General features: G+C 40.9%; 1 protein-coding gene across 2 annotated transcripts; it reads left to right on the forward strand.

The window, feature by feature from the left end:
• The first annotated feature begins 1,536 nt into the window (after positions 1-1,536).
• On the forward strand, positions 1,537-23,802 carry lrch2 (leucine-rich repeats and calponin homology (CH) domain containing 2). Of its 2 annotated transcripts, none has more exons than XM_058087964.2 (21): positions 1,537-1,998; positions 11,069-11,213; positions 12,174-12,300; positions 12,387-12,492; positions 13,030-13,166; positions 13,242-13,372; positions 13,462-13,549; positions 15,386-15,482; positions 15,644-15,717; positions 15,806-15,873; positions 17,317-17,421; positions 17,621-17,689; positions 17,828-17,887; positions 18,253-18,301; positions 18,412-18,552; positions 19,857-19,907; positions 20,049-20,112; positions 21,350-21,462; positions 21,642-21,779; positions 21,863-21,940; positions 23,105-23,802. In XM_058087964.2, exons 1-21 carry the CDS (start codon positions 1,713-1,715, stop codon positions 23,222-23,224), a joined length of 2,247 nt encoding a protein of 748 aa, XP_057943947.2. In that variant the 5' UTR covers positions 1,537-1,712; the 3' UTR covers positions 23,225-23,802. The 2 variants fall into 2 exon arrangements, with proteins under 2 accessions (XP_057943947.2, XP_057943946.2); XM_058087963.2 differs by having other exon boundaries at positions 1,538-1,998; positions 15,620-15,717.
• Positions 23,803-25,355: the final 1,553 nt, after the last annotated feature.

Genomic DNA, 25,355 nt, shown 5'->3' on the forward strand with positions numbered 1-25,355 from the left:
GGCCTGCCTCCTTCTCGACGCTTCACTTCGCTAGCGTCACTCTAAGCTAACAATAACAGTTAGCTTAGCTCGACAGAGACGTAAAAAATAAAACACTCTTGCTACAAAGATAACTCACCGCTAACAAAATGTCGGTCACAAAAAAAGAAACCCCAAAGAGCAGTATCCAGCAAACACATCAGTATGTGCAGTGCTTTTTTAGCAACGCCTAGCAAACATCGATAGACGGCTTTAAAATCGCAATGCATGCACGCACAGCAAAAATAGCACTTTTTACCTAAAAGTGTAACTTACAATGTGTTTAATGTTACTGCTTCACCATTCTGGCAGCGACGATAACTATGACAACCACATGCTAACACATAGCAGGATAAACACACCAGACGACTGCGGCGGTTCAGTGACGACCATTGAGGGCTTCTCTATATTAATGAGGCGGCTATTTCAGTTCGCTTTATTCCTCGCCTTGCTCCCATCTACACTGCACTTTAAAAACCGCTTCAAAAGCTGAAGAGTTGGTGGACAAAACACACTAACAAATTATGGAATTCCTCATGTATGTATACCCTCATTATAGACCACATGAAGAAATAATGTATAGCTATATTATGCTGATAAAAAATAGCAGCTGTTAAAAATAATGGTTTGTTTTCTAGTGATGGGTTTTCAGGCGTCTAATAGCGTTACTGACAGTGAAATATGTCTCATTATTATGCACTGATATCTTTATCAACAATATGGATGTGTCTTCAGCCAACATTGTTCATTGACTACTACTCAGTAGAGTTAACTTCCGGACACGTGGACAGGAAGTGACATTGGTGATTCAGTGTTGAATTTTAGCCGTACGCCCACAATATTTTTAAGATTATATTGATTATTATTATTGTGTATGTCATTCAAACTTGTAGTAATTGTTGTTGAAGGATCAAGTTTGGTCCGCTTAATAGTGACACCTAGTGGCCAGTGGACACGACCGTTAATCAACATCTTTTAATCCCTGAAACCAGGAATAGGCAAACTACGGCCCTGGGGCCCATGTCCGGCCCGTCGATGTTTGAATCCGGCCTGCCAGTTACTTCAAAAGAATTTAATTTCAACTTTTATCTACTACAAGATATAGGGTCAGTATTACTGATGTTTATATTGATACCAACAGTCGTTACTTAAAAACGTTCAAGGTCATTGAATGATTTTCAGATTTTTGCATTTAATTTGTTGATTTTGATTCTAATCAGAATAAAACACTGGACAAATATTTTAAGTGAAGATTATGAACAACAACAAAAAACACACCCACATTTGTCAAAATAAACACAAGAGAACTAGAAAATATTGATGTCATCATGCTCATATGAATCCTATAGTGATACTACTAGATCTACTGTTTTGTCAGTCTCCAGGATTTGGGACATCATAAATAAGATTTCTTAAAGGACCCCTGCTGACTGTTAGGAATCGACTATTAATCATTAGAGCTGGGGGGGGGGTTAATGCCTAAAATGGCCACCAAGCCCACTACCACCCCACCCCTTCAGTATCACCATCAGCACCTCCACCTCGGAGGCCCACCCCCTCGCGTCTGCCCTGTGACTGCAAGCCTCCTATGTACGCGCATGGGCGGAGGATACTGCCGCTGTGCGCTGCGGCTGCCGTTTGTACTCTGGCTCTAAATTCCTCTTTTTTGTTGTTTTTTGTGTTTTTAAACGAAAATGGCGTCCAGTCAAGGAGGTGTGGGAGCTGTCACGGCTCTCCAAACCCATCATTGCTCACCTCATTGGAGCCCGGGTAACAGCCAGTACCACCACCAGCAGCAGCAGCAGCAGCAGCAGCACCAGTACCAGCAACACCAACAGCAGCAGCAGCAGCACCACACGGCCCGCAGCCTGGAAAGGGCTCTGGATGATGCCGTGTGCTCGGGGATTCTCAACCTGAGCGGGAGGAAGCTGAGGGAGTACCCGGGGGTGAGCTACGACCTCACGGATACAACACAAGCAGGTGGGTCGCTATATGTTATATGTAAAATATGTTCTGAATGTTCGGTTATGCAGCCTCCATTTATGCACATAAAGGTGGCGATGAAAGGGGCTTGGTTACCGCTTAGTTCTTTTGGGCAAAGCCATCAGCTTCCCTCCAAGCCCACCCCCTTGAGATGCATGAATGAGACGGCAGCAGGCGCACCCTAGTCAGCCAGTGGGCAGTGTAGGTGCCGATGCAATCTTGTTGGAAGAATATATGAATGAGCCAATTGCTAAGAAACGTGGAAATATGCTTTACCGTGGTGCATTCATTTGATCACATGCAGACAAAAGATGCCTTCACGATCCTTGCAGCCTCGCCCCCTCTGCATGCGAGCGTGCTTTATGCTTAACACGAGCATGCCAGAAAGGAGGAAGACACTATAGCCTGCTTTTGGTGAGCTTAGCAGAGTCATTTCCTAATCATTATTGTTGTTTGCTGCTGTTTTCCAGACTCCTATCTCATCCATACTGTAATTGTATTGCTTGTTGTACATGAAGGACACTCCAGTCTGTAATGATTCAATTACATTTCAAGGAGTCTGATCCTGTAGACAGCCCAACAGTGGGGATGGAGCTGTTTGAGTCTGAATCATTATCTTCAGTCTTCTGATACGTCTTCTGCACTGATATTTCCATATACATTATGGTGTTATACGTGCATCTCATAGTAGGACAATTCATTTTTTTCTGAATGGTCTGTACCCCAGGGGATTCATTTGGTTACCTTGTCATATTCATAGTAATTTTTACCCTCCACAATTCTAATGATCAATGTCAGAATTACAGGCAGAATCAAAGTCAATTAAAGTAACCCCATAAGGTTAATGATTGGATCAAAGATGACCGTATAGTGTTATTGGTCGAAAGACTAAGTGCATGGTACTACTGTATGCAAAAGTGCTTTCGATTTGTTGTTTTAGCAGTGCCATACTGACAATATACAGGCTAACTAGAAAGTCATGTAGAACACAGGCCTCCGTCAAGGCCGAGTTGTTAAAAAAAAAAGAGCAGAACCTCATATTCATATTGATTTGTCTGTTTGTCAGGCTACTTCCTGGTTCATGGATGATACAGTGCTGTTATGATTATAAATTGCTCTGTATGATACGTTCTCGGAAGGATCTATTTTTTGTATATTTTAAAATTGTTAGCCGTCGGTGAAGTGGGAATTCCATGGTTATAATTGTGACATTATTGAGGTATATTGATGATATAATGAATCTTGGATAACATTTTGTCTTTTTTGGATTGATGATGTAATCCAGGATATTGGAAAATAAGGACACAAAAACCTGATGGTTTTATTGAGTGACTCTGAAATGGACTGTAATTGCATCCTGTAAAATGATTTGCCGTGAAAGTCAATATTGTTGTACTGCCTGCAAAATACACACACAATTTCTGCAACAGATACTTTGAAAATCCAATAATAATTTTTACCTTTATCACACCTGTTAATTTACATGGGAAGCATCTTGAATGAATGCCTGTTGTTTTGCTGATGTGGTGATGATTGAACACGAGACCTCGCAAGATTAAAATGTGGCAATATTTTGAACACGAGACCTCGCAAGATTAAAATGTGAAAATACAGTAAAGTCTTGTTATATCGATATTGTCGGGAGTCGGAAAAAATATCGATATAACCGGACTGTCGATATATCCGATCCTGTGCCGAACTGCATTAAAAGTGGGCAATAATGCACTCGACATTGTTCTATAGTATAGAACAATGTCGAGCAGCTTAAATCAATCTTTGCTTAAGGATTTCAATACCAAAAAAGAACACGGCGAACGGCTGCTTCCAGTCAACTTTATTTTTCACACTTCCACCACCAGAGCGCAGCACACACACCGATTCCCGCACTTCCTGGTTCACAGGTCATGCTCAACCCGCCCCACATAGCTGGCCAAACACATGCCTGCAACAAAAGAACAAACTGCGTTCGTGGTTTCTCTCGTGTGTATAGAATCTATACACACGAGAGAAACCACGAACGATAAAAAGATATCTGAATACAACAAAATTAAATACATGTATTTGTACGCTTGTGTCTTCGTTGGAATAGGTGTGTATGCTATGTCAGTTGGTTCTTCTGTTGCAGGCATGTGTTTGGCCAGCTATGTGGGGCGGGTTGAGCATGACCTGTGAACCAGGAAGTGCGGGAATCGGTGTGTGTGCTGCGCTCTGGTGGTGGAAGTGTGAAAAATAAAGTTGACTGGAAGCAGCCGTTCGCCGTGTTCTTTTTTGGTATTGAAATCCTTAAGCAAAGATTGATTTAAGCTGCTTTTGTATCGATATAAGCAGAACAAATTGGCTGGCGGGAGATGAAAAGGGCATCGTAGTAACCGGATTATCATAATAACCGGGTATCGTACTAACGGAACTAATTATATCATAAAAGACTAGAAATTTGCCGGGAAATGAAAATAGTATCGTAATAAGCAGTAATTCGTTATAACCGATATCGATATAACAAGACTTTACTGTATTTCTCATTTAGAGAAGAGCTGTCTCACTGGAAAACCGATGAAACTACTATGAGGTAGCGCATCGCCGTTGTGATCGATAATACACATAACATGGAAGTGGTCTGATTAGAGGTTCACATTAAGTTCTTTACGCACAGTATTAAAGGGGATCTATTATGCTTTTTCCACTTTTCTGACCTGTAAATGTAGTTAGAACGTTGTACTCCCGTGTTAAACAATGCCAAACTTTCAGATAATGAAGTTTGCGTATCCATCCAGCTCAGGTCATAGATGATCTGAAGCTAATCCCAGGCAAAAGGTATAGGTATATATAGGTATAGGTTCAAATCCAGGACTTTATTTTCTTTTTTGCCATCAGCGGAATTGTCTACCATCCGGAATCATAATGACATCACTTATCAGTCATTTCATTCCTACTTTCCTTCATAATTTGGCCTGTAAATTCAAAACGCATATGGTCATTAGAACATTACAATAAATCTAATGGTGGCTAAAGACTGTACTTTAGAACTTTAGAATGCAATTGCACCGATCTCTTTGTGTGAAGCCTGCTGCTGGGAAAGGAAACAGCTTCTCCATCCTGCCAACAACTTATACAGGATGGATTGTATTGCAGTGAGCTTTCAGAGCTGAATAAAAGGCGAGGTGTTGTTGTGTTGTTGCTATTTCTACACAGATTATGAAGTGTCATCTGACCGAGTGGTCTTGTGTGAAGAAAGCAAAGAAGGCTACTCACACAAGGGTGTTTGTTTGCAGTATTCCACTGGCACTTTGTCTCCACTCTGTGTGTTTTCCCATGGGAATGCTGGCCTGACCTTGGAGAGGGTATGGGGAGGAACCTGGACAGATGCTCAGGTTCATATATATATACCAGCATGAGCTCACCCCAGAGGGGACCCACAAATTGCCTCTGAGGTGTGTGCAGTGTTCTCAAGTCACAGCAGGAGCATTAACTGCTCTCAACTGTACATTCGCTCAAGGGAATCCTTGAATGCTTATTTACTGTAAGCATGATGATATAGGTTGTGGTTGGTTGTCATTCATTTGAGTTCTTCTGTTGTCACAGTGATAAAAGGGCTTGTATTTTACAACCAAGCACATCTCATCAAAGGTCATCATGATGATAAAGGGGTCAGTCTCTTGAATTGGGTACCAAAGAGGGTTACTTCGTGGGACATTAGCAGCCATAACCATATAAAAAATATAACACTAATACGTTGAATAAACAGGGGAAATGTGCGTGCTTTTTTTCAGACAATAACAAAAGTGACACTGATTCAGAAATATGCATCATCATGCTTCTGCAGAAGGTAAAGTGTGTTACTCTTGTGCTAACAATGCTTTGTTGAGTCTCACATAGAGTTTAATGCAGGGTTCATTCACTAGCTTTGTGTTCTGTGCCATTTCGGAGCATGTTTGTGACAATTTATAGTAAGTTTAAAGCATTCGTTGTGTTAAATATAGATGATATAGCAATACATATTAAAGTGTAACTTTATTTTAATATGCAAATTGGTTTATAAAATAACTTTAAAATTTTCTTGCTATATGGCACGCTTTTGGTACCCTTTTCAGGAGACAAAAATAATTTTTTTATTGGTTATTGGTTGTTTTGTGACCTACAAAGCCCCTTAAGTCATGTGTTATCACATTCCTACTTGTGCTCAGCTCTCCAAGACGCCTCATTAAGGATGTTCCGCACTGAGACACACTTCTCAACATTCTTGCATTTAATCATCAACCCGTGTAAATACTGTTTGTTGTCCGAGTACAACACAGGCAGACTCACGCAATACGTGACACATTTGAGTCCAAACTACCGGTTGCCTCACATTCTAACTATACTGTTGGCGTCATCACAGTCATGTGAGAGTAGCCTGAAAAATGTAATTCCTGTGATTTTCTGCCTTCAGGGCTCGTTCTAAATGTGCATGTGGAGACAACACATACTTGTCAGCACAGAAAACAAAGACATATCACATCAGTGATACATCAAATTAGTGTAATGTATACAGTTTCCAATACATCACATCTGAAACCATAATATTCTCACTTGATCTATCAACTGTCCCTCTCCTCTGTCTATCTATCTTAACCCAACCAGTCGAGACAGATGGCCACCCCACAGAGCCTGGGTCCTGTTCAAGGTTTCTTCCCCAGAGGGAGTTTTTCCTTGCCTCTGTAGACAAGTGCATGCTCAGGCCTTGAGATAACTTTTGTTGTGATTTTATTATACAAATAACATTGAATTGATTGTATCCCCAAACAGTGTACTTAAAAAAACTAGCCAAGTGCTCAAACAAAGCATTCACATATTAGTGACTGACTGTGACTCTATGAAAAGTGGATAGTGGGTCTTTTAGAGTTGGGACACTATAGATAGATTCCGTCAAGGAAATTAGTTAATCATCTTTATGTATGTGTGTGGTTTATTTGTTCGGAAGCAGAATGATGAACATATCTGTATCTGCGCCGTTTTCTGATGAGGCATTCAAGTGCACTACGTACATCTGCGTGTTGAAGGTATCAGGTTGCAAAAAACAAAGTTGCAAGTGCCAGAGGTTTGACGACAAAGGTGAGAAATGAATTATGAAGTGAGTGTCTGTTCCAAGAGGATTACAATGTAAAGGTTCTTTAGGTAACACATGTTGCAGGGGGAATGGTTTAATAGAGACACATAACAGATAATGAACTGGGCCAGTGTGTGTTATGATGGATGTACCTGCTGCTGAAGTTAACAATATAGATGAAGTAATCAGGTAGTCGCTTCTGCACCGGTCTTCCGCCCTCTGCTGGATTCGATTGCATGGGTTTTCCCCGGGTACTCCGGTTTCCTCCCACATTCCAAAAACATGCTAGGTTAATTGGTTACTCCAAATTGTCCATAGGTATGAATGTGAGTGTGAATGGTTGTTTGTCTATATGTGCCCTGTGATTGGCTGGCTGCCAGTCCAGGGTGTACCGCGCCTCTCGCCCGAAGACAGCTGGGATAGGCTCCAGCATGCCTGTGACCTTCGTGAGGATAAGCGGTATAGATAATGAAAGAATTAATGAATTTGGGGTGTCTGGAACAGATTAAATCAATATACATTATTTCTTATGGGAAGAATTTATTAGATTTTTTTATATTATGGCTTTTGGAACAGAATAAAAGATGTAAACAAAAGTATAATCAGCACCCTTTACTATATGAAATCTCAGTAAACGGTTATTTCCTGTGTTAAATCCTTTTAGCAATGAGAGAAAGAGTGCTCAGCAGGACTATTTTAGCGTATGCTGTGTCACTGGCAGACACAGCCATCAGACAGCATCTGCTCCACCAACACAAATGAATGGATTGCTGATCTTGGCATGAAGGTGCAGCAGAGTGGAGTCTTGCTGGGAGCTACTGGGAAAAAAAGGCCCACTGTGGGACCCAGATGGCATACGGTCTGGGTCGGAGGAGGGAGACGAGATGGCCACGCCTACTTCCTCCACCCCCATCACCCTAAAGAGGAATCTCCAATTGTGAGGCTTCTGGATGGGGGGGTTTACCCAAATACAGCTGGGTTACAGCATCAAGCATAGAGTATGTGCTCTTAATGGAAAGTGGTCACACCCTTTGACCTCAGCTTGTGTCTTTTACAGGCAATAATATGTGCTCGGCTGATGCCTGCAGATTGCTGATTGTCACCTGCAGTTTTCTCACTTCTCCTTAAAAACTTATACCATTTTTCTTCTTCAATCCAAAAGAGCACCAGCCTATTTTTAGACATATTACATCAAGCCCCATTGTTTAACAAGTCACGGTCCCTATAAGTAACCCCATGTATTAGGGGATGGCGGTGCATTGATGTTGACTTTTACCGCATGTTTATCTGCGGCTCTGCAGCTCCTCACGCACATTGCTAATTAACATGTCAGCCAGAGATAGGGCGGGAGATGGGATCAGCTACACACACATTCACACACTCATTTGTACGATCAATAGGTGTCTGAAGGTAGGCCCCACATATATCACCTTGCCGTGTCCCTTTGTGTCCTCTACGGGTTAGAAAGATAATGTTTGTGTTTATTAATGGAGGTGAGAGACACAGAAAGATGCAGAGATGCAAATATCTTTCACTGAGGGATAAGGCATCTTTAACTCATGTCATGTGCCACTTTTATTGATATATATTTCAAGAAACAAATGCATCTCAGCTTTGTAGCATATCAACTTCGGTCTTTGCTTTTCGTCATATGATTTTATTCTCATAATATTTTGACTTTATTCCCATAATATCATCTTTTCCCCCATGCTAATTTTCCAAAAATAACAACTTTATTTTGGTTCTCACAATATTTTTTTTAATGCAACTTTATGCTACTAAAATCGTCCTCATAATATGACAAGTTTATGCTCGTAAAATTAGGACTTTCTTTTCTCATCAGAATACAACTTTTTTTGTTGTAATATTTTGATTTTTTTCACATAAAATTATGTACGCGGTTATGTATTTCAACTTTCTTCTTGAAAAATTTCTTCTCATAATTACAGCTTTATTCCAATAATATTTGGACGTTATTCTCATAACATTGTAACTTTTTTCCACAGTCTAAATTTAAAAAATTACAACTTTATTCTTTAATTTGTTAGTTTCTCGTAGCATTACAACTATAAAACCTGTAAAATGATTTTTCTTAATATTTTGACAGCTCTTGTTCAAATATTGCTAATTTTTACATTCTCCTGGATTTATTTATTCATTTATTTATTTAAACGTGCTGCAGGCCAATAAAGAAACAGCCACAGGCTGCAAATGATCGCCCCTGCTTTCAGCCATTAATGCGGCATCCATGTGGATCAATAAAGTGAATGCTGATACTATACCATTCCGTATCAAAAGAGGAGTGTAATATTAGACTAGTGCTAAATGGTGACATTCTGCTCTCTCACTGAGGAATGTATTGATTTGTCTGTCTAATCGATGTCGATGTCTGATCTATTTGGATGTCACCTGTAGGTTCACATTCCACATGAATAAAAAAGTCTTATATCGGAGGTGCCCAAACTGAGTCATATCTTTATTCTTTGTTTTGCTTCTAATGATATTATGTCTTAAAAAAACGTTATGCTTCTAAAATGTATTTTTCCCTCAGTATATGACATATTACACATTTCTGATGACCAAGCTTTATTGTATAATTGCAAATTTATTGCAAAAATTACTACTCTTTTCTTTCATTTTTGCAGTTTATTTTATTTTTAGAATGTGCCAAGGGCCATTAAAAAAATCAGCTGTGGGTCACAAATGGCCCCCGGTGCTCACTTTGGACACCTCTGTCTCATATTTTGGTTTTGGAGATACAGTATATACATTCAAACCAACAGGAGGCGCCAAAGGTCTTTCCCAAGCAAGTAACCTGAGTAACCTTTTCCCTCAATTAACATGGAAACATGCAGACGTGACGACAAAAAAATGTTATATTTGTCACAACAAAAAACATTTCTGTTAGTAATTATAGTTAATTATAATAATTTTGTTAATTTGAGGCTGCATGGTGGTTGAGTGGTTAGCATGCAGGCCTCACAGCTAGGAGACCTGAGTTCAAGTCCATCGGCCATCTCTGTGTGGAGTTTGCATGTTCTCCCCGTGCATGCGTGGGTTTTCTCCGGGTACTCCGGTTTCCTCCCACATTCCAAAAACATGCTAGGTTAATTGGCGACTCCAAATTATCCATAGGTATGAATGTGAGTGTGAATGGTTGTTTGTCTATATGTGCCCTGTGATTGGCTGGCGACCATCCAGGGTGTACCCCGCCTCTCGTCCGAAGACAGCACCCTGGCGACCCTCGTCAGTATAAGTGGTAGAAAATGAATGAATGAATGAATAATTAATTTGACTGGCAATTTGGTTATATTAAGCTATACCAGGGGTCAGCAACCTACGGCTCCAGAGCCGCATGTGGCTCTTCAGCCTCTTTGTTGTGGCTCCCTTTGCAATGCTCAAATATTTGTTTTAACACCCAAATGAGGAAAATATGCATCTTTTGAACAAAATCCGACTTTCTGTGAGGCCGTATACTAGCAAGAGTACTTGATCAACTCCACTTTTTCTCTACTGTGATATCCCAAAATTCCCTCAATCAAAATCTTGGGAGACTAGCAAATTGCTCTGGATGTGAGCATGTTGCTACACATTTCTTAAGGCGTGCATGGGGAGAACATGCACACTCCACACAGAGATAGCCGAGGGTGGGATTGAACTCGGGTGTCCTTGCTGTGAGGTCTGCGCGCTACCCACTCGACCACTATGCAGCCCCTATATTCTGCTGTTAAATTATGTTTCGCGGCTCCATTCTATTTTTCTTCAGTGAGCGAGGGGGTAAAATGGCTCTTTTGATAGTAAAGGTTGCCGACCCCTGAGCTATACAATGTTGATCAATTGAAGCAGACATGAAATTGTCAAGCAGAAGGAGAAAAGCTTCTTCTACTAAACATTCCTAAAAGCCACCTCAATAAGTTTCCCATTTTGACTTTTTAAAAGCGCAATGGCCAGGTATCATATTGGATATTTTGTTCTCTTTTGCAGATCTTTCCAAGAATCGTCTTTCAGAAGTCCCTCCAGAAGTGTGTCTCTTCGCCCCGCTCGAATCCCTCAATCTCTATCACAATTGTATCAAATGCATCCCAGAAGCCATCATCAACCTACAGATGCTGACTTATCTTGACATCAGGTGCTCACGCCACACTTGTCCACGTCATATATCACGCTTTATAAACATAGTGTACTTAATACTGAAAGTAGAGTATATAAACTAATACAGTAAAGTCTCGTTATATCGATATTGTCGGGAGTCGGAAAAAATGTCGATATAACCGGACTGTCGATATATCCGATCCTGCGCCGAACTGCATTAAAAGTGGGCAATAATAAATCAATCTTTGCTTAAGGATTTCAATACCAAAAAAGAACACGGCGAACGGCTGCTTCCAGTCAACTTTATTTTTCACACTTCCACCACCAGAGCACAGCACACACACCGATTCCCGCACTTCCTGGTTCACAGGTCATGCTCAACCCGCCCCACATAGCTGGCCAAACACATGCCTGCAACAGAAGAACCAACTGCGTTCGTGGTTTCTCTCGTGTGTATAGAATCTATACACACGAGAGAAACCACGAACGATAAAAAGATATCTGAATACAACACAATTAAATACATGTATTTGCACGCTTGTGTCTTCGTTGGAATAGGTGTGTATGCTATGTCAGTTGGTTCTTCTGTTGCAGGCATGTGTTTGGCCAGCTATGTGGGGCAGGTTGAGCATGACCTGTGAACCAGGAAGTGCGGGAATCGGTGTGTGTGCTGCGCTCTGGTGGTGGAAGTGTGAAAAATAAAGTTGACTGGAAGCAGCCGTTCGCTGTGTTCTTTTGTGGTATTGAAATCCTTAAGCAAAGATTGATTTAAGCTGCTTTTGTATCGATATAAGCAGACCAAATTGGCTGGCGGGACATGAAAGGGGCATCGTAGTAACTGGATTATCATAATAACCGGGTATCGTACTAACGGAACTAATTATATCATAAAAGACTAGAAATTTGCCGGGAAATGAAAATAGTATCGTAATAAGCAGTACTTCGATATAACCGATATCGATATAACAAGACTTTACTGTACTGTGTTTCTCTTCAGCCGGAATCTCATTTCCATTTTGCCCAAACACCTGTTCAACCTCCCCCTCAAAGTTCTACTTGTGAGCAACAATAAGCTAGTGTCCATCCCGGAAGAGATCGGCAAAGCCAAAGAACTGATGGAACTAGTAAGCAGATTTTTTTTGTTGTCTCTGCTTTATAAGCGAATACTGTGTTTGTTTGTGTTAACATGCCACTCTGTCTCCCCCTGCAGGATGTCAGCTGTAATGAGATCCAGGTGCTGCCTGCTCAGGTGGGGTGTCTCCAAGCCTTACGAGAACTAAACATTCGAAAAAATTGTCTGCAGATGCTACCTGAAGGTCAGTGCATCACTCCTGACATTGTGTTGTATTACTAGAGTGGGTGGACTTTGACTTAAGATAAGATACGATAAGATATGCCTTTATTAGTCCCTCAGTGGGGAAATTTGCATTGCACAGCAGCAAGAGTACAGAATCAGTTAAGCAGTACAAAATACACAATATAGAAAAATAAACAATACAAAAAACCCAATTATTAACAAAATCAACAGTTTTTCCCAGAGTTCTATACAATACAGTATGTAGATAATATGAAACGAGATGAGATATATGACCAGTCTATACACTGAGATCTTGATAGTGAGTTAATATGAGACATTATGGAAATACTTTACAATATAATAACATCACCACAGAGGTGTTTAGCAACATGCCTGTTATTATGGTACATCTATGAATAGAACTACACTGCATTATATTAAGAGGTGTTAAAAAGGGGAGTATAGTGTTCAAACAGGATAATTGTGGATATGGCTCTCGGTGTACCTCGTGAAAAGAACAAACAAACAAACAAAACAAAATAACCTCCCCTTACAGAGTTGGCTGACCTTCCTCTCATTCGACTTGACTTCTCCTGCAATAAGATCACAGAGATTCCAGCAGCTTACAGGAAACTCAGGCAACTGCAGCACATCATTCTAGACAACAATCCTATGCAGTCTCCTCCAGCACAGGTAAGTCTACATTAGTATACCAATCTAGTACAACATCTCCCTCTAGTGGACGGATGACTGCATATCTTGTTCCAGATTTGTCTCAAGGGCAAAGTGCATATATTTAAGTACCTGAACATCCAAGCGTGCAGGTTGGATAAGAAGCCAGACACCCTGGACCTCCCTTCTCTTGGCAAACGTTGCCTTCCACAGCCACTTACAGACAGGTACTACAACAAAATTCAAAAAATTTCAGTACACACATTCATGACATAGCATATTTCCACATGAGTCATTTTCTCCAATATGTCTTTAGCATGGAAGACTTTTATCCAAGTAAGAACCATGGGCCAGACTCTGGAATTGGGAGTGACAATGGTGACAAGAGGCTGTCTACCACAGAGGTCAGAGGTCAAGTAAATTAATATCTGGAATCCCATAGTGGATAATTCAGTTTACATTCTATGGAGTCATATCAAAAGGCACATGATTCAAATATGAACACACACGAGACAATGCATTCGGTAGAACTTCACGCCGTCTACTGGGATCCACTACAAGAGCTGTATCATAAAGTCTGTGTTTACAAGGATAACTTCTTGTTATTGTATGACCAAGCAGTACTCATAACAAACTGGTGAAGAGTCCAAACAAAGCATCCACGCATTGGTGACTCAGTCTCTATGAAGAACGGATAGTGGTTCTTTTACAGTTGAGGCACTACAGCACTATCGACACTTGGGGGGTTTTGACACTAGAACCTCATTTTACATACGTACCAGTGTTTGTATGATTCGGTTTTTGACAACTATTATTGCCAAAAATATGGCTGGTTATCCACTTTTTGCCCCAAAGACAGCTGTGGTAGGCTCCAGCATACCTGTGACCCTAGTGAGTATAAGCAGCATAGACAATGGGTGGATGGATGGTTATAATACGGCCAAACTATGTACAAACAAAGCGTGCCTCAGTCTCTGTGAATATAGTGGTTCTGTGGAGCGGGAACAGGAGAACATGCAAAAACCACATAGAGATGCCCAAGCAGAGATTCAAACCCAGGTCACCGTGTTTGCTATAAGTGTTTTGATACAATAAGAGTGTAATATGAAATGGAAATGGTTTAAGGCAGGGGTCGGGAACCTTTTTGGCTAAGAGAGCCATGAAGGCCAGATATTTTAAAATGTGTATCTGTGAGAGCCATATACATTTTTTTAAACATTGAATGCAATAAAATGTGTGCATTTTTATGTAAGACCAACAGTTTTAGATATAATGGGCTCTAATTGTGTAGACCAGGCACACTACCGCACGCCAGCACACTTTCGTGAGCAGCGCAGTGCCTAATAATAAATCAAATACTTGTTGCCATTAATACAACTTCTGCTGCTGCATAGTTTTGCACCATACTCAGTATATTTCATTCTTTTGGCCATCTTTGCCAGAAGGCTTGGTTCTGCAGCTTTAGCTAGGTGACTATTTGACTAAAGGAGAAAAGTTTATATTTACATGTTGACATCTCAATGACCGAGGTAGACTACCGCATTACCCAGTAATAATCGAGTTTTGGTGTTTGACCTGGAAAATATCAGGAAAGATGGATATGGTTGGCCGTATTGCAGTAGAAAATAGATGGACGAATTAAAATGCATAAAAAAGTTGTTGATTTTTAATATTATTTTTAACAGTCATTTCTGTGATGTTTACTTTAAAATGTTAGCAAAAATACATTTTTATTGTGGTAAGAAATGCTTGAGAGCCAGATACAGTCATCAAAAGAGCCCTACCTGGCTCCCGAGCCATAGGTTCCCTACCTCTGGTTTAAGGGGAACACATTACTGAAAGTGAGCCCAGCCAGCGACCAGTCCAGGGTGTACCCCGCATCTCACACAAAGTCAAATGGGATAGGCTCCAGCATACCCGAGACCCTGGTGAGGATAAGCGGCATAGAAAATGGATGTATGTATGGAGCCCGGCAAGTGTGTGTAATGATGAATTGCCCATAGGTATGAATGTGACTGTGAATGGTTATTCCCACAATAATAAACACAATCAAATGAATAGCTTATCTTTGTAAATGAGTTTTTGATACAGCTATTGTGTTGAATTTCTCTAATCTAAGGTCAAGTGAATGTATACATGTCCCCAATGTATGCACATATTAGTTACACAATTTCAAGTCAGTCAGTCTTTGTACAGTATTTGCATATCATGCAAGCTCACAGACCATCTCTCCTCTGTAGCCTTCAGACGACGACACCGTCAGCCTCCATTCTCAGGTGTCTGAGACAGCTCGTGCCGACGCCCTCTCACTCCTTTCCAAAATGGACTCTTGCAAAGGTTACCAACAATAAATATCCGATTACCCCCCCCCTTGAACGCAGTAACCGACACAAGGGGATTATTGAATGAAGTGCCTAAAAAAAATATATGTGATCGTTAATGTGATCATCGCGGATGCTTCCTCCCTCTATCAGATCAGGATCTGTATGACTTTATAGAACCCAACCCGGATGAGGATCCTGCTCTGTCAGAGTGTGATGGACAGCAGAACTGTCATGTGTCGTGTATTAAGGTAAGAACCATCACAAAATATGAAATAATATTTGTTTACAGTACACGGGTTGTGTTGTTACTGTAGTTGTTTCCATTGTGTGTTTCAGGAACTGGAAAAAGTTCTTAACTTATCTCACCAAAGCAAAGACAAAGAGAGCTGGAAAGAGGAGTCGGGGTAAGAAACTGTTGTGGAATTTAGTATTTCTTCACCTGGGATATTTATTTAAGTAAACTGTAATAGGAATGGACATTCATTCTAAAATTTATTAAATAACAAGTTCACCCATTGACGAGAAAGGGAGTTGAGGTACACTCCAAACTTGCTTAAGTTTTGCAGTGTTCAATTTCTTCCACATTATAAAAAACATGTAAACTAGTAACTGTACTAAATGTAAAGAGACAAAAGATGGCTGCACAGGTCTATAAGCGTAACATATGATATTTAATACACAGAAAGTTCAAATGAAATGAATGCTGATAAAACAGTGGCCCACCAGAAAGTCTTCATTCTCCTCTTTCTGCATCATTAAAGCCGTTTTCTTCCACCCTACCATTTCCCCGCCAACTGTCCTCCCTGATCTCCTGACACTGCTAGTTTCTGCCAAGGTCCACCAGCAGAGGCAAAGCCGCTAGGTCGATTGTCTTCAGCCTGATGCCACATCACATGCACCTCTCCACGCGATGTCCATGGTGTTGGCACATGCATGAAGCGCAAAATTACTTCTCCAAAGCATACTCAACCACAAATTAATAATAATAAGCGGCAGGGTTCAAAGTGTGAGAAAAAAGTAGCGGTTTAATCGAGCGTGATGATTGGACAGCAAGAGATGTTGGGGTGATGATAGTGGTGATTAAGCATAGGCATAGACATAGACATAGACTTTCTTTATTGTCATTGCACAATAACACAGCAGTGAAATTGCCAACGAAATGCCTGTTGCCTGGCTCCTGTATAATAATAAATAATAATGTGGAGAATAAATAGATGGCATCAAATTTGAACAATGTACAGCTTTAACAGTGATTTGTACAAACAATTTAAATAATTTAGAATAAATAATAATAATTTTGCGTGTACACAGGTAGAGGGGCTTATTTGGCATTGAGCAGTCTGATGGCCATGGGGGAAGTAGCTGTCTCTAAACCTGGTTGTTCTACAGCGGATGCGTTAATAATAATAATATAATCATCATAATAATCATAATAATAATAATCATAATGATCATAATAATCATAATACTGATTAGCGCGCAGGCCTCACAGCAAGGAGACCTGAGTTCAATCCCACCCTTGACCATCTCTGTGTGGAGTTTGCATGTTCTCCCCGTGCATGCGTGGGTTTTCTCCGGGTACTCCGGTTTCCTCCCACATTCCAAAAACATGCTAGGTTAATTGGCGACTCCAAATTGTCCATAGGTATGAATGTGAGTGTGAATGGTTGTTTGTCTATATGTGCCCTGTGATTGGCTGGCGACCAGTCCAGGGTGTACCCCGCCTCTCGCCCAAAGACAGCTGGGATAGGCTCCAGCATGCCCACGACCCTCATGAGGATAAGCAGTAGAAATGAATAAATAATAATACTGTTTGTCTAAATGTCTTTTCCATGGTCATGGTACAGCTCGGACAAGGAGCAGCTCCTTGAGGAGGAGGATGACGAGCTGAAGGAGGTGCTGGATCTGAGGAAGATTGCCGTTCAACTTTTGCAGCAGGAGCAGCAGAACAGGTAAGACATATGACATATTGTCATGCATACTGTAGCAACAACACTAAAGCACATTTTGCCTCCCCTCCCTGTCCTCTTTCACCTCAGTTGAGCACTAGCAAATCAAATTCTTCTTCACATCAGTTTGCCCTTCATCCTCTCTTTCTGCTCTGTCTCTCCCTTTTTCTCCTTTGCTGGCCGTGTGATAAATGGCCTCTAGACGACGGTCATTAATATGCAGAGCTGAAAGTCTCATTCATCGTCGCAGAGTGACAGGCCGAGCTCACAGGTAGACAGAGAGGAATTTTTTTTGGAATTAAAAGATAACAATAGTAAATGTATTTGCTTCTGAATCGTACATGTGCAGTAACATATTGTTATTATTATGCATTCATGTAAATGTACTTTTATTTGGTCGTGTGTGCAGATTCCTCAGTCACTCTGGGAGCTCCGGCAGCAAAGCCAGACCCCCTCCTCAGCCTCGTAGGTGTGTTACTGTACCACATGTTTATATTTAATGCTCAGTGATGACTTCTAGTGGTACGCCACTGAATGCATTGTGCTAAGCTAACTGATGACACTTGTGTCATTATATTATATCATTATAAGCATGGTTATTGCATATTCCCGGGGCAACATCCTGAGGTTAATGGTTGTGCCATTCATCCACAATCATCACCTCATGTGCATGGCCTCATGTTGCAAGGATCTGTACACACAATGTTCTGGAAGCTGAAATCATCGCAGTTCCTTTAGTTGAGTACATTTTGCTCATTATAGGATCTCTAGCACAGATAGCTTTATTTCACTTGGTTGCTTGGTTGCAATTCACTGATTGTGTTTTTCTCACAGTGCTTCCTTGGATGAGGGAAGCAGCGGGGCATCAGTGCTCAGTGGACAGGTACAAACTCCTTTCTTTTAAAAGCTCCCTACTCGGGTGTGTATAGTGTATTGCTTGTGCAGACACGCATGTGTTTACCTTTCCATCGCTTATCCTCTTTTCTTAAATAGCCTTCATCATCCTGCTCCTTTGATGGCAGCCTGAAGTCGGACCAGTCAGATTCAGAGTCCAAATGGCCTGACGTCCCGCCTGTTCTCAATCAAAATGAAGATCGTAAGAGGAACAAATACCTGAGAAAAGATTATCTCAAGGTGCTTTGGGACATTTCTTCTGACTGAAATAGATAGTTACTGTTTAAATACCTGTGTTGCACTCCAAAGCTGTGTTCTAGCTGGGGCAATCTCTTATTTCTGTTTTCCTAACTTGGATGAACATTTCCAAGTGTGTCCTAAAACTGATGCCACGCCCTTACATGGAAATCTGTGGAGTTCTTTGAACATAATCCCAACTAGGAACAAAGGATGACAGCGTTTCTCTGCTTTTCATCCACAGTACAAGATACAACTTGTATTTCACCTTTAGCCTACATTTGATTATTTGATCATTTGATTTGATTGTTATCCAAGGGGACAATTTTAACTTGAATATAACTTACAGTAGTCAGTGTACAGCTTGCAAATCATATTCATATTTATATACACTGCAAATAAGTCATTATTATCTGAATTGCTGTCAACACAAGCAAGAATATTTAGTATATTTAAATCACATATTAACAGCAGTGTAATTCCAACACCGTTCAATTATTATTATAGGCCACATTGTAACCAAGTGATTAGCACTTTGGCCACACAGTCAGGCAATCGGGAAGACCTGGGTTTGAATCTCCTCTTGGGTCTGGAGTTTGCATGCCCCCCCCCCCCCTCCTCTCCCCCGAAGTCAGCTGGGATAGGCTCCAAAAATACCACCGCGACCCTAATGAGAATAAGCATCATAGAAGATAGATGAAGGCATTATTTTTATTATATGTTAGCATAACATTAGTGGTTTATTTGGTCTAAAAAAACTAATTCAATTTGTGGGACAATACACATTTCACAACAGATCTGCATTGTTTTGTAACTCAGTTAAATAAAAATGTTTGTTTGTCCAGTCCAATATTTTTTATATTTTATTCTTTTCTTAAAATGAATGTTAAAATCGCGCCTCGTCTTGTTCTCCCAATCTTCTCCCTGCCCTGTGGCCCACTTTCTCAAGGGAAGGGGGGGTCCTGTTTTGCTTCACAGTGTCACGGTGCATGTGACAAGACACTACCACCACCACGCTTGACTGTTGGATAAACACAACTCTCACTACCAGCTATTTAGACAATCATGTTCATTTTCAGTGGATAGTAAAGATATACTGCTATACAAGCTGTACACTGACTACTCGAAAGTATAGTATTTTAATAAAAATAGTTGCTGTAATGGAAGGTGTGTATTTAATTTATTTTCACAATTCAAGTATTATTCACTGAAGAAAACCCCACCCATATTGAACAGGGTAGAGAATAGTATATTAGACATTCTCATATCCAACATGTGACTTAAGTTTTTGTTGTCTATCTTGACAGTACAAATGCCAGAGTGCTCGGAAAAGCTGCAGCGGGAATGACGACTGTGAGGTATGCGCTGTAAACGATGACATTAGCGATGACATTAGTTTCCTGTGTTCATCATAAAATTCTTCTTTGCGTTTATCAGTCATTCCGACGAAAGTCTAATCACTGCCTGAATGACATTCATGAATGTTGTTTTGTCTGCAGGAGAGCTTGCGTAACTCTGATTTTAGCACCACTCTGACTGTCTTTGGACTCAAACCAAGATCAGGTAATGTGCAAACTTGACGTACGAATGTGCACAATTAGACACAAACATAGATTGTTTATGTTGTCAACTGTACAGGAAAGCATGCAAAACACTTTCATTCATTTCTTGTGTTTCAGATATAATAATGTACTTTTTTATGAAACACTCCAGTTTTATATGATTTGGTTTTCAATTAAAATTTTACCTTCGTTCTTGTATACGCTCTTGGTTTTCATGGAAAATTGCGCGTTGTATTTGACCTTTGAAACATTGAATGTTGGGATATTAATAAAGATGTAGACGGATTACTCCCATCATTGCTAGTTTATTCAGCCATCTTGGATCACACACTTAATACCAAATCTTATGATACTTGGTTTACACAATAGGCGCATTCATTTGGCAAACTCAAATGAGAATATTATACAAGGTAGTCAATTTGCGTGCTTGTCATTTTGTGCACTCAAGTACCCAAACAAAGCGAGAATCTGTCTTTTTAATGTGCTGCCAACATGTACACATTTATAGTACTCAACATGTAATTTGACTCTTTAATTCATTCAATTTTCTATCGCTTATCCTCACGAGGGTCGCGGGGGTGCTGGAGCTTATCCCAACTGGTCGCCAGCCAATCACAGTGCACATATAGACAAACAACCATTCACACTCACATTCATACCTATGGACAATTTGGAGTCGCCAATTAACCTAGCATGTTTTTGGAATGTGGGAGGAAACCGGAGTACCCGGAGAAAAACCACGCATGCACAGGGAGAACATGCAAACTCCACACAGAGATGGCGAGGGTGGAATTGAACTCGGGTCTCCTAGCTGTGAGGCCGCTGTGCAGCCCTGACTATTTAATTTTTTCTCTAATTTTGGGGGAATTTCCTGGTTTCAGTTTCAAGTTCAGTCTGTACAGGACACATGAATGAATATATATTATCAGTTTCTCTAGTAAATGAAAATGACGGGAATATATTGTTTTCCTCCACATGCATGTGTCACAAAGTCAGGCTAAGGTGGAGTTCTTTGGAAGTGAGGAGGTTTCTGCTGAAACTTAATCAAATACAGCACCTCCCACTTAACAACAGTTAAGTTAACGGTGGTTTCACTTTCAACACTGTTTACACTTCAACATTAGAACTATTTGTTTTGAAAGTCCCTTAAAGTGTGTGAATGTGTGTCTGTGTTTTCTTTTATGTAATAATTTGTATTACTTGGAACCGTTAACAAAGCCTCTCTATTATTATCCCAGCCTTCACCCGAGGAAGTCATCAGGAGTTCAGCTCAACGGAGCCCAGCTTCACTATGAGGAGAAAAATGGAGCATTTAAGAGAGGAAATTGAGCAGATAGGACTCCTACGACAGGTTTTTTTTATTATTTGAAATTGTACATTCTGAGGGCCAGTATGGTTAAAAAAAATAACAACGATAGTACTTTATATTGCCATTTACCAAGCCAAGCTATTTTGTCAATTATATTATTATATATGCACCACAAAAGTAATTACTGCCTAATTGTCTGGAAAATGCTCTCATTCTTGCAGAACATTGAGTCCAGACTGAAGGTGTTGCTTCCCGACGACGTTGGAGCCGCCCTGATGGATGGAGTGGTCCTTTGTCATTTAGCCAATCACATTTGTCCTCGCTCTGTGTCCAGCATCCACGTACCATCACCTGCAGTGGTAAACAGCATTATTACAATCTTAATAATAATAATTGTTGTATTCTGTGCTAATCCTGTTTCTCTGTTTCCTCCACCAACCAGCCAAAGCTTAGCATGGCGAAATGCCGTAGGAATGTGGAGAACTTCTTGGATGCCTGTAAGAAAATGGGAGTCCCACAGGTAATCAAATGCATGTCTATAAAAATTGTCTGACATATTTTATCTGCCAATGCTATTATGCCAATCATATTAAATATAACCCTTATTCTAAGGCCAGGATAAATGTTTGAATGTTATATAACAGTTAACAATTTTACAATTTTCCATATTTTTTGCACATTTTTGGGCCAAAGTGTCACGATCGGGCTTCACCCCCTCGTGACAGCTTCCTTAGTTTTTGTATTTCCTCTCTGTTTCTCATTCGTGCTCTTATTTTGTATTCACTTCCTCTGTTGCTCTGTCCTGCTTTCCGTTTCTTTCCATTTTCTCCCGCACCTGGTTTCAATCGGTGATTGCTATTTAGTTCAGGTGCACGCTCCCTTCGTTGTCGGTTCATTGTCTTGTGTGGAGTTTTGCCTTGCTAGTGCGCCATCCTGCTGCGTAGCACAAATAAATACATTTTACCTGCATTTGGGTCCCAATCTCTGCACCCTGGGGTCGAACCTTACAACTCACAAGCCGGACCGTGACACAAAGTAGATCAAATCTATCCTTGTTTTCACAAATAAAATAAAATTCTGTGTAGGCACCGAATAAATGCCAGCGTCAGCACATCTTTCACACTTTGGTGCAAAAACCTTAATAAAGGAACTTGTACTTTAGTTTAGGGTCAAATCCATATGCAATCCTGGTTTTCCAAAATAAGCTAACCAGTTGCAGATAACCAACTTTTGACATCATATTTTTGAACATTTTTGGTCAAAATCAATCATGGTTCTCTTGGATTTACATTCTTAATGTTCTTGTTGCGGGCTGCATGGCGGTCGAGTGGTTAGCATGCAGACCTCACAGCTAGGAGACCCGAGTTCACTCCCACCCTCGGCCATCTCTGTGTGGAGTTTGCATGTTCTCCCCGTGCATGCGTGGGTTTTCTCCGGGTTCTCCAAAACCTAGCATTCCAAAAACATGCTAGGTTAATTGGTGACTCCAAATTGTCCATATGCATAAATGTGAGTGTGAATGGTTGTTTGTCTATATGTGTCCTGTGATTGGCTGGCGACCAGTCCAGGGTGTACCCCGCCTCTCGCCCCAAGGACAGCTGGGATAGGCTCCAGCACCCCCCGTGACCCTGGTGAGGATAAGCGGTAGAAAATGAATGAATGTTCTTGTTGTCTTCTCCCCCAGGACCAGCTGTGTCTCCCCCATCACATCCTGGAAGAGCGCGGCCTGGTGAAGGTGGGCGAGACCGTGCAGGCTCTGCTGGATCTCCCCGCCATGAAGCCCACGCAACTGTCAGCTGCTTAACCCATCTGAACCCACACTTTCACTTTCATTAGGGACCAGAGAACCCCTCTACCCACCCACCTCAGAGGGCGAGGACCCGGTGGCTTGTGGGTCTTTAGATGTCTGCTTGTGCCTGACTGAAACAGTGGAGGAGAAGGTGAAAGTCTCTCTCTGTGTATGATGTCAGACGTCCTGTCCATCACAATTTGGACTTTTTCCTACTTTGCGGGGCCATTATGTTGTGTATATGAGAGGATGTCCCTCACCGGGACTGTTTGGACAAGTAATTGGGTCCCTCTTTCAATGCTCATTGGATACTGAGCTCCTACAAGTGCCGGCCCCTAAGCCGCTCTCTGTTGTTTAGCATCAGGTCCCGACTGTACATCCTTTCTACTCAACACAGCTAACCTATCTGCCAATTTTGAGCACTCTACTGTTATAAAACTTTGCCTTTTCAAATGCATGACGACTGCATTTGTTGTTCAAGTCACGCCATCGCAAACCTTCTGTAAACTAGTGTACAAATGACTGTATATGACCACTGTGATGACATGCAGCCCACTGTGGTTTAAAAGCATTTTTTCTTTTTTTTGCATTGACATTTTTACATTTTCTACACTTTTTATACTTTGCCACATTTGTATTTTTTCCTGTGTTCCTGTAAAGCCTCCAAAAAGCACAATTTGGTCTTCCTGCAAGGCCGTGCTGCATGCACCATTTCATACATGAAGCATGTCAGGGGAGTGAATTGAAGTATTTGTTTACTTTTTTTGGTCATGATTGTTGCCATAATGCAGTTTTGAATTAATCATTTACTGAAGCTCTTTTGAAAAACTATTCCTTTATTAAGGGATGACTTTTACTGCCAGTTTGTTTACTTTCACTGCCTATTTTTTGATATTTTCTTCTCCTGCAATTGACAGAACTCCCTTTGTAGTTAAAGTATCTCTCCAAAAGTGAGTACATGTTTAGTATATCCTCTCAAGTGACAACACTATGCAACATAAACTTGGATATACTTTAGAGTAGGCAGTGTCCAGCTTTTATAGACAACCTGTGAGGCATTAATGCGGTGCTGAATAACACTGGTGCTAACACTAAAGTGTCACAATTTGGACCCTTTTCTCTGCAATGACGTCAAGGATGTGCATGTGTCATCAGGAAGAAAAAACGATGATAGTGTTATTGTGGTATAGCTGCTGCCTTTGAAGGCAAAAAATATATCCAAAAACATATTCTCTTAATTTGTTATTGTTTACTAAAAATTATTATTAACCCGGGCTGCACGGTGACCGAGTGGTTAGCGCGCATGCCACACAGCTAGGAGACCCATTCCACCTCGGCCATCTCTGTGTGGAGTTTGCATGTTTTTTCCGGGTACTCCGGTTTCCTCCCACATTCCAAAAACATGCTAGGTTAATTAGCGACTCCAAATTGTCCATAGGTATGAATGTGAGTGTGAATGGTTGTTTGTCTATATGTGCCCTGTGATTGGCTGGCCACCAGTCCAGGGTGTACCCCGCCTCTCGCCCAAAGACAGCTGGGATAGGCTCCAGCACCTCCCGCAACCCTTGTGAGGATAAGCGGTAGAAAATGAATGAATTATTAACCCAGTCGTTTCCCATGTATTTGTTTCGCTACAAAGGTGGAGATGCCAGCTACTTACCACAATAATGGCTGTGTATTGAGTCATTTTCCGTGGAAAGGCAATCTATATGGCTATACAAGCTGTACACAAACTAGTCTTCAGTTATATCCAAGGTTTATTTAGTATTTCAGTGGTTCACATAGTATTGTCTAGGGTTGAGCATCGACGGGACACAATGAATGGACAGACTAATCGATGGAGGAGAACTGACAACTTTTGATCATAAGATTGCAGAAGATTCTGACTTGCAGACAGCACTGGTATACTTTCCTGAAAACAGGTGCATGTCAACTTGACTAACAGCGTGTTTATTAGCCAGGTAAACATACATGTGGATTTTATTTATGTCAAGACATGTCACAGAGCATTCTGCGTGTAGGGATTCTCTGGTCAATTCATTGCGATTCTCTTGGGATTCGATGCCCACTTCGCTGACCGGAAGAAAAAACGTGAACACTAATTATAAGAAGTGGCTAAAAAGTTTGGCTTAATGAGTGGTCAGCT

The sequence above is a fragment of the Doryrhamphus excisus genome, linkage group LG21, assembly GCF_037039965.1.
Source record: "Doryrhamphus excisus strain RoL-2023G ecotype Guam linkage group LG21, RoL_Dexc_Guam_v1.1, whole genome shotgun sequence".
Taxonomy (NCBI): Eukaryota; Metazoa; Chordata; class Actinopteri; order Syngnathiformes; family Syngnathidae; genus Doryrhamphus; species Doryrhamphus excisus.

Excerpts from the sequence above, each read along its gene's own strand:
- lrch2 (XM_058087963.2), top strand. The coding sequence starts at position 1,713 with ATGGCGTCCAGTCAAGGAGGTGTGGGAGCTGTCACGGCTCTCCAAACC. Across the intron at positions 13,373-13,461 it reads CCACAGCCACTTACAGACAG|CATGGAAGACTTTTATCCAA; the intron begins GTACTACAACAA and ends ATATGTCTTTAG. Across the intron at positions 19,908-20,048 it reads GCGGGAATGACGACTGTGAG|GAGAGCTTGCGTAACTCTGA; the intron begins GTATGCGCTGTA and ends TTTTGTCTGCAG.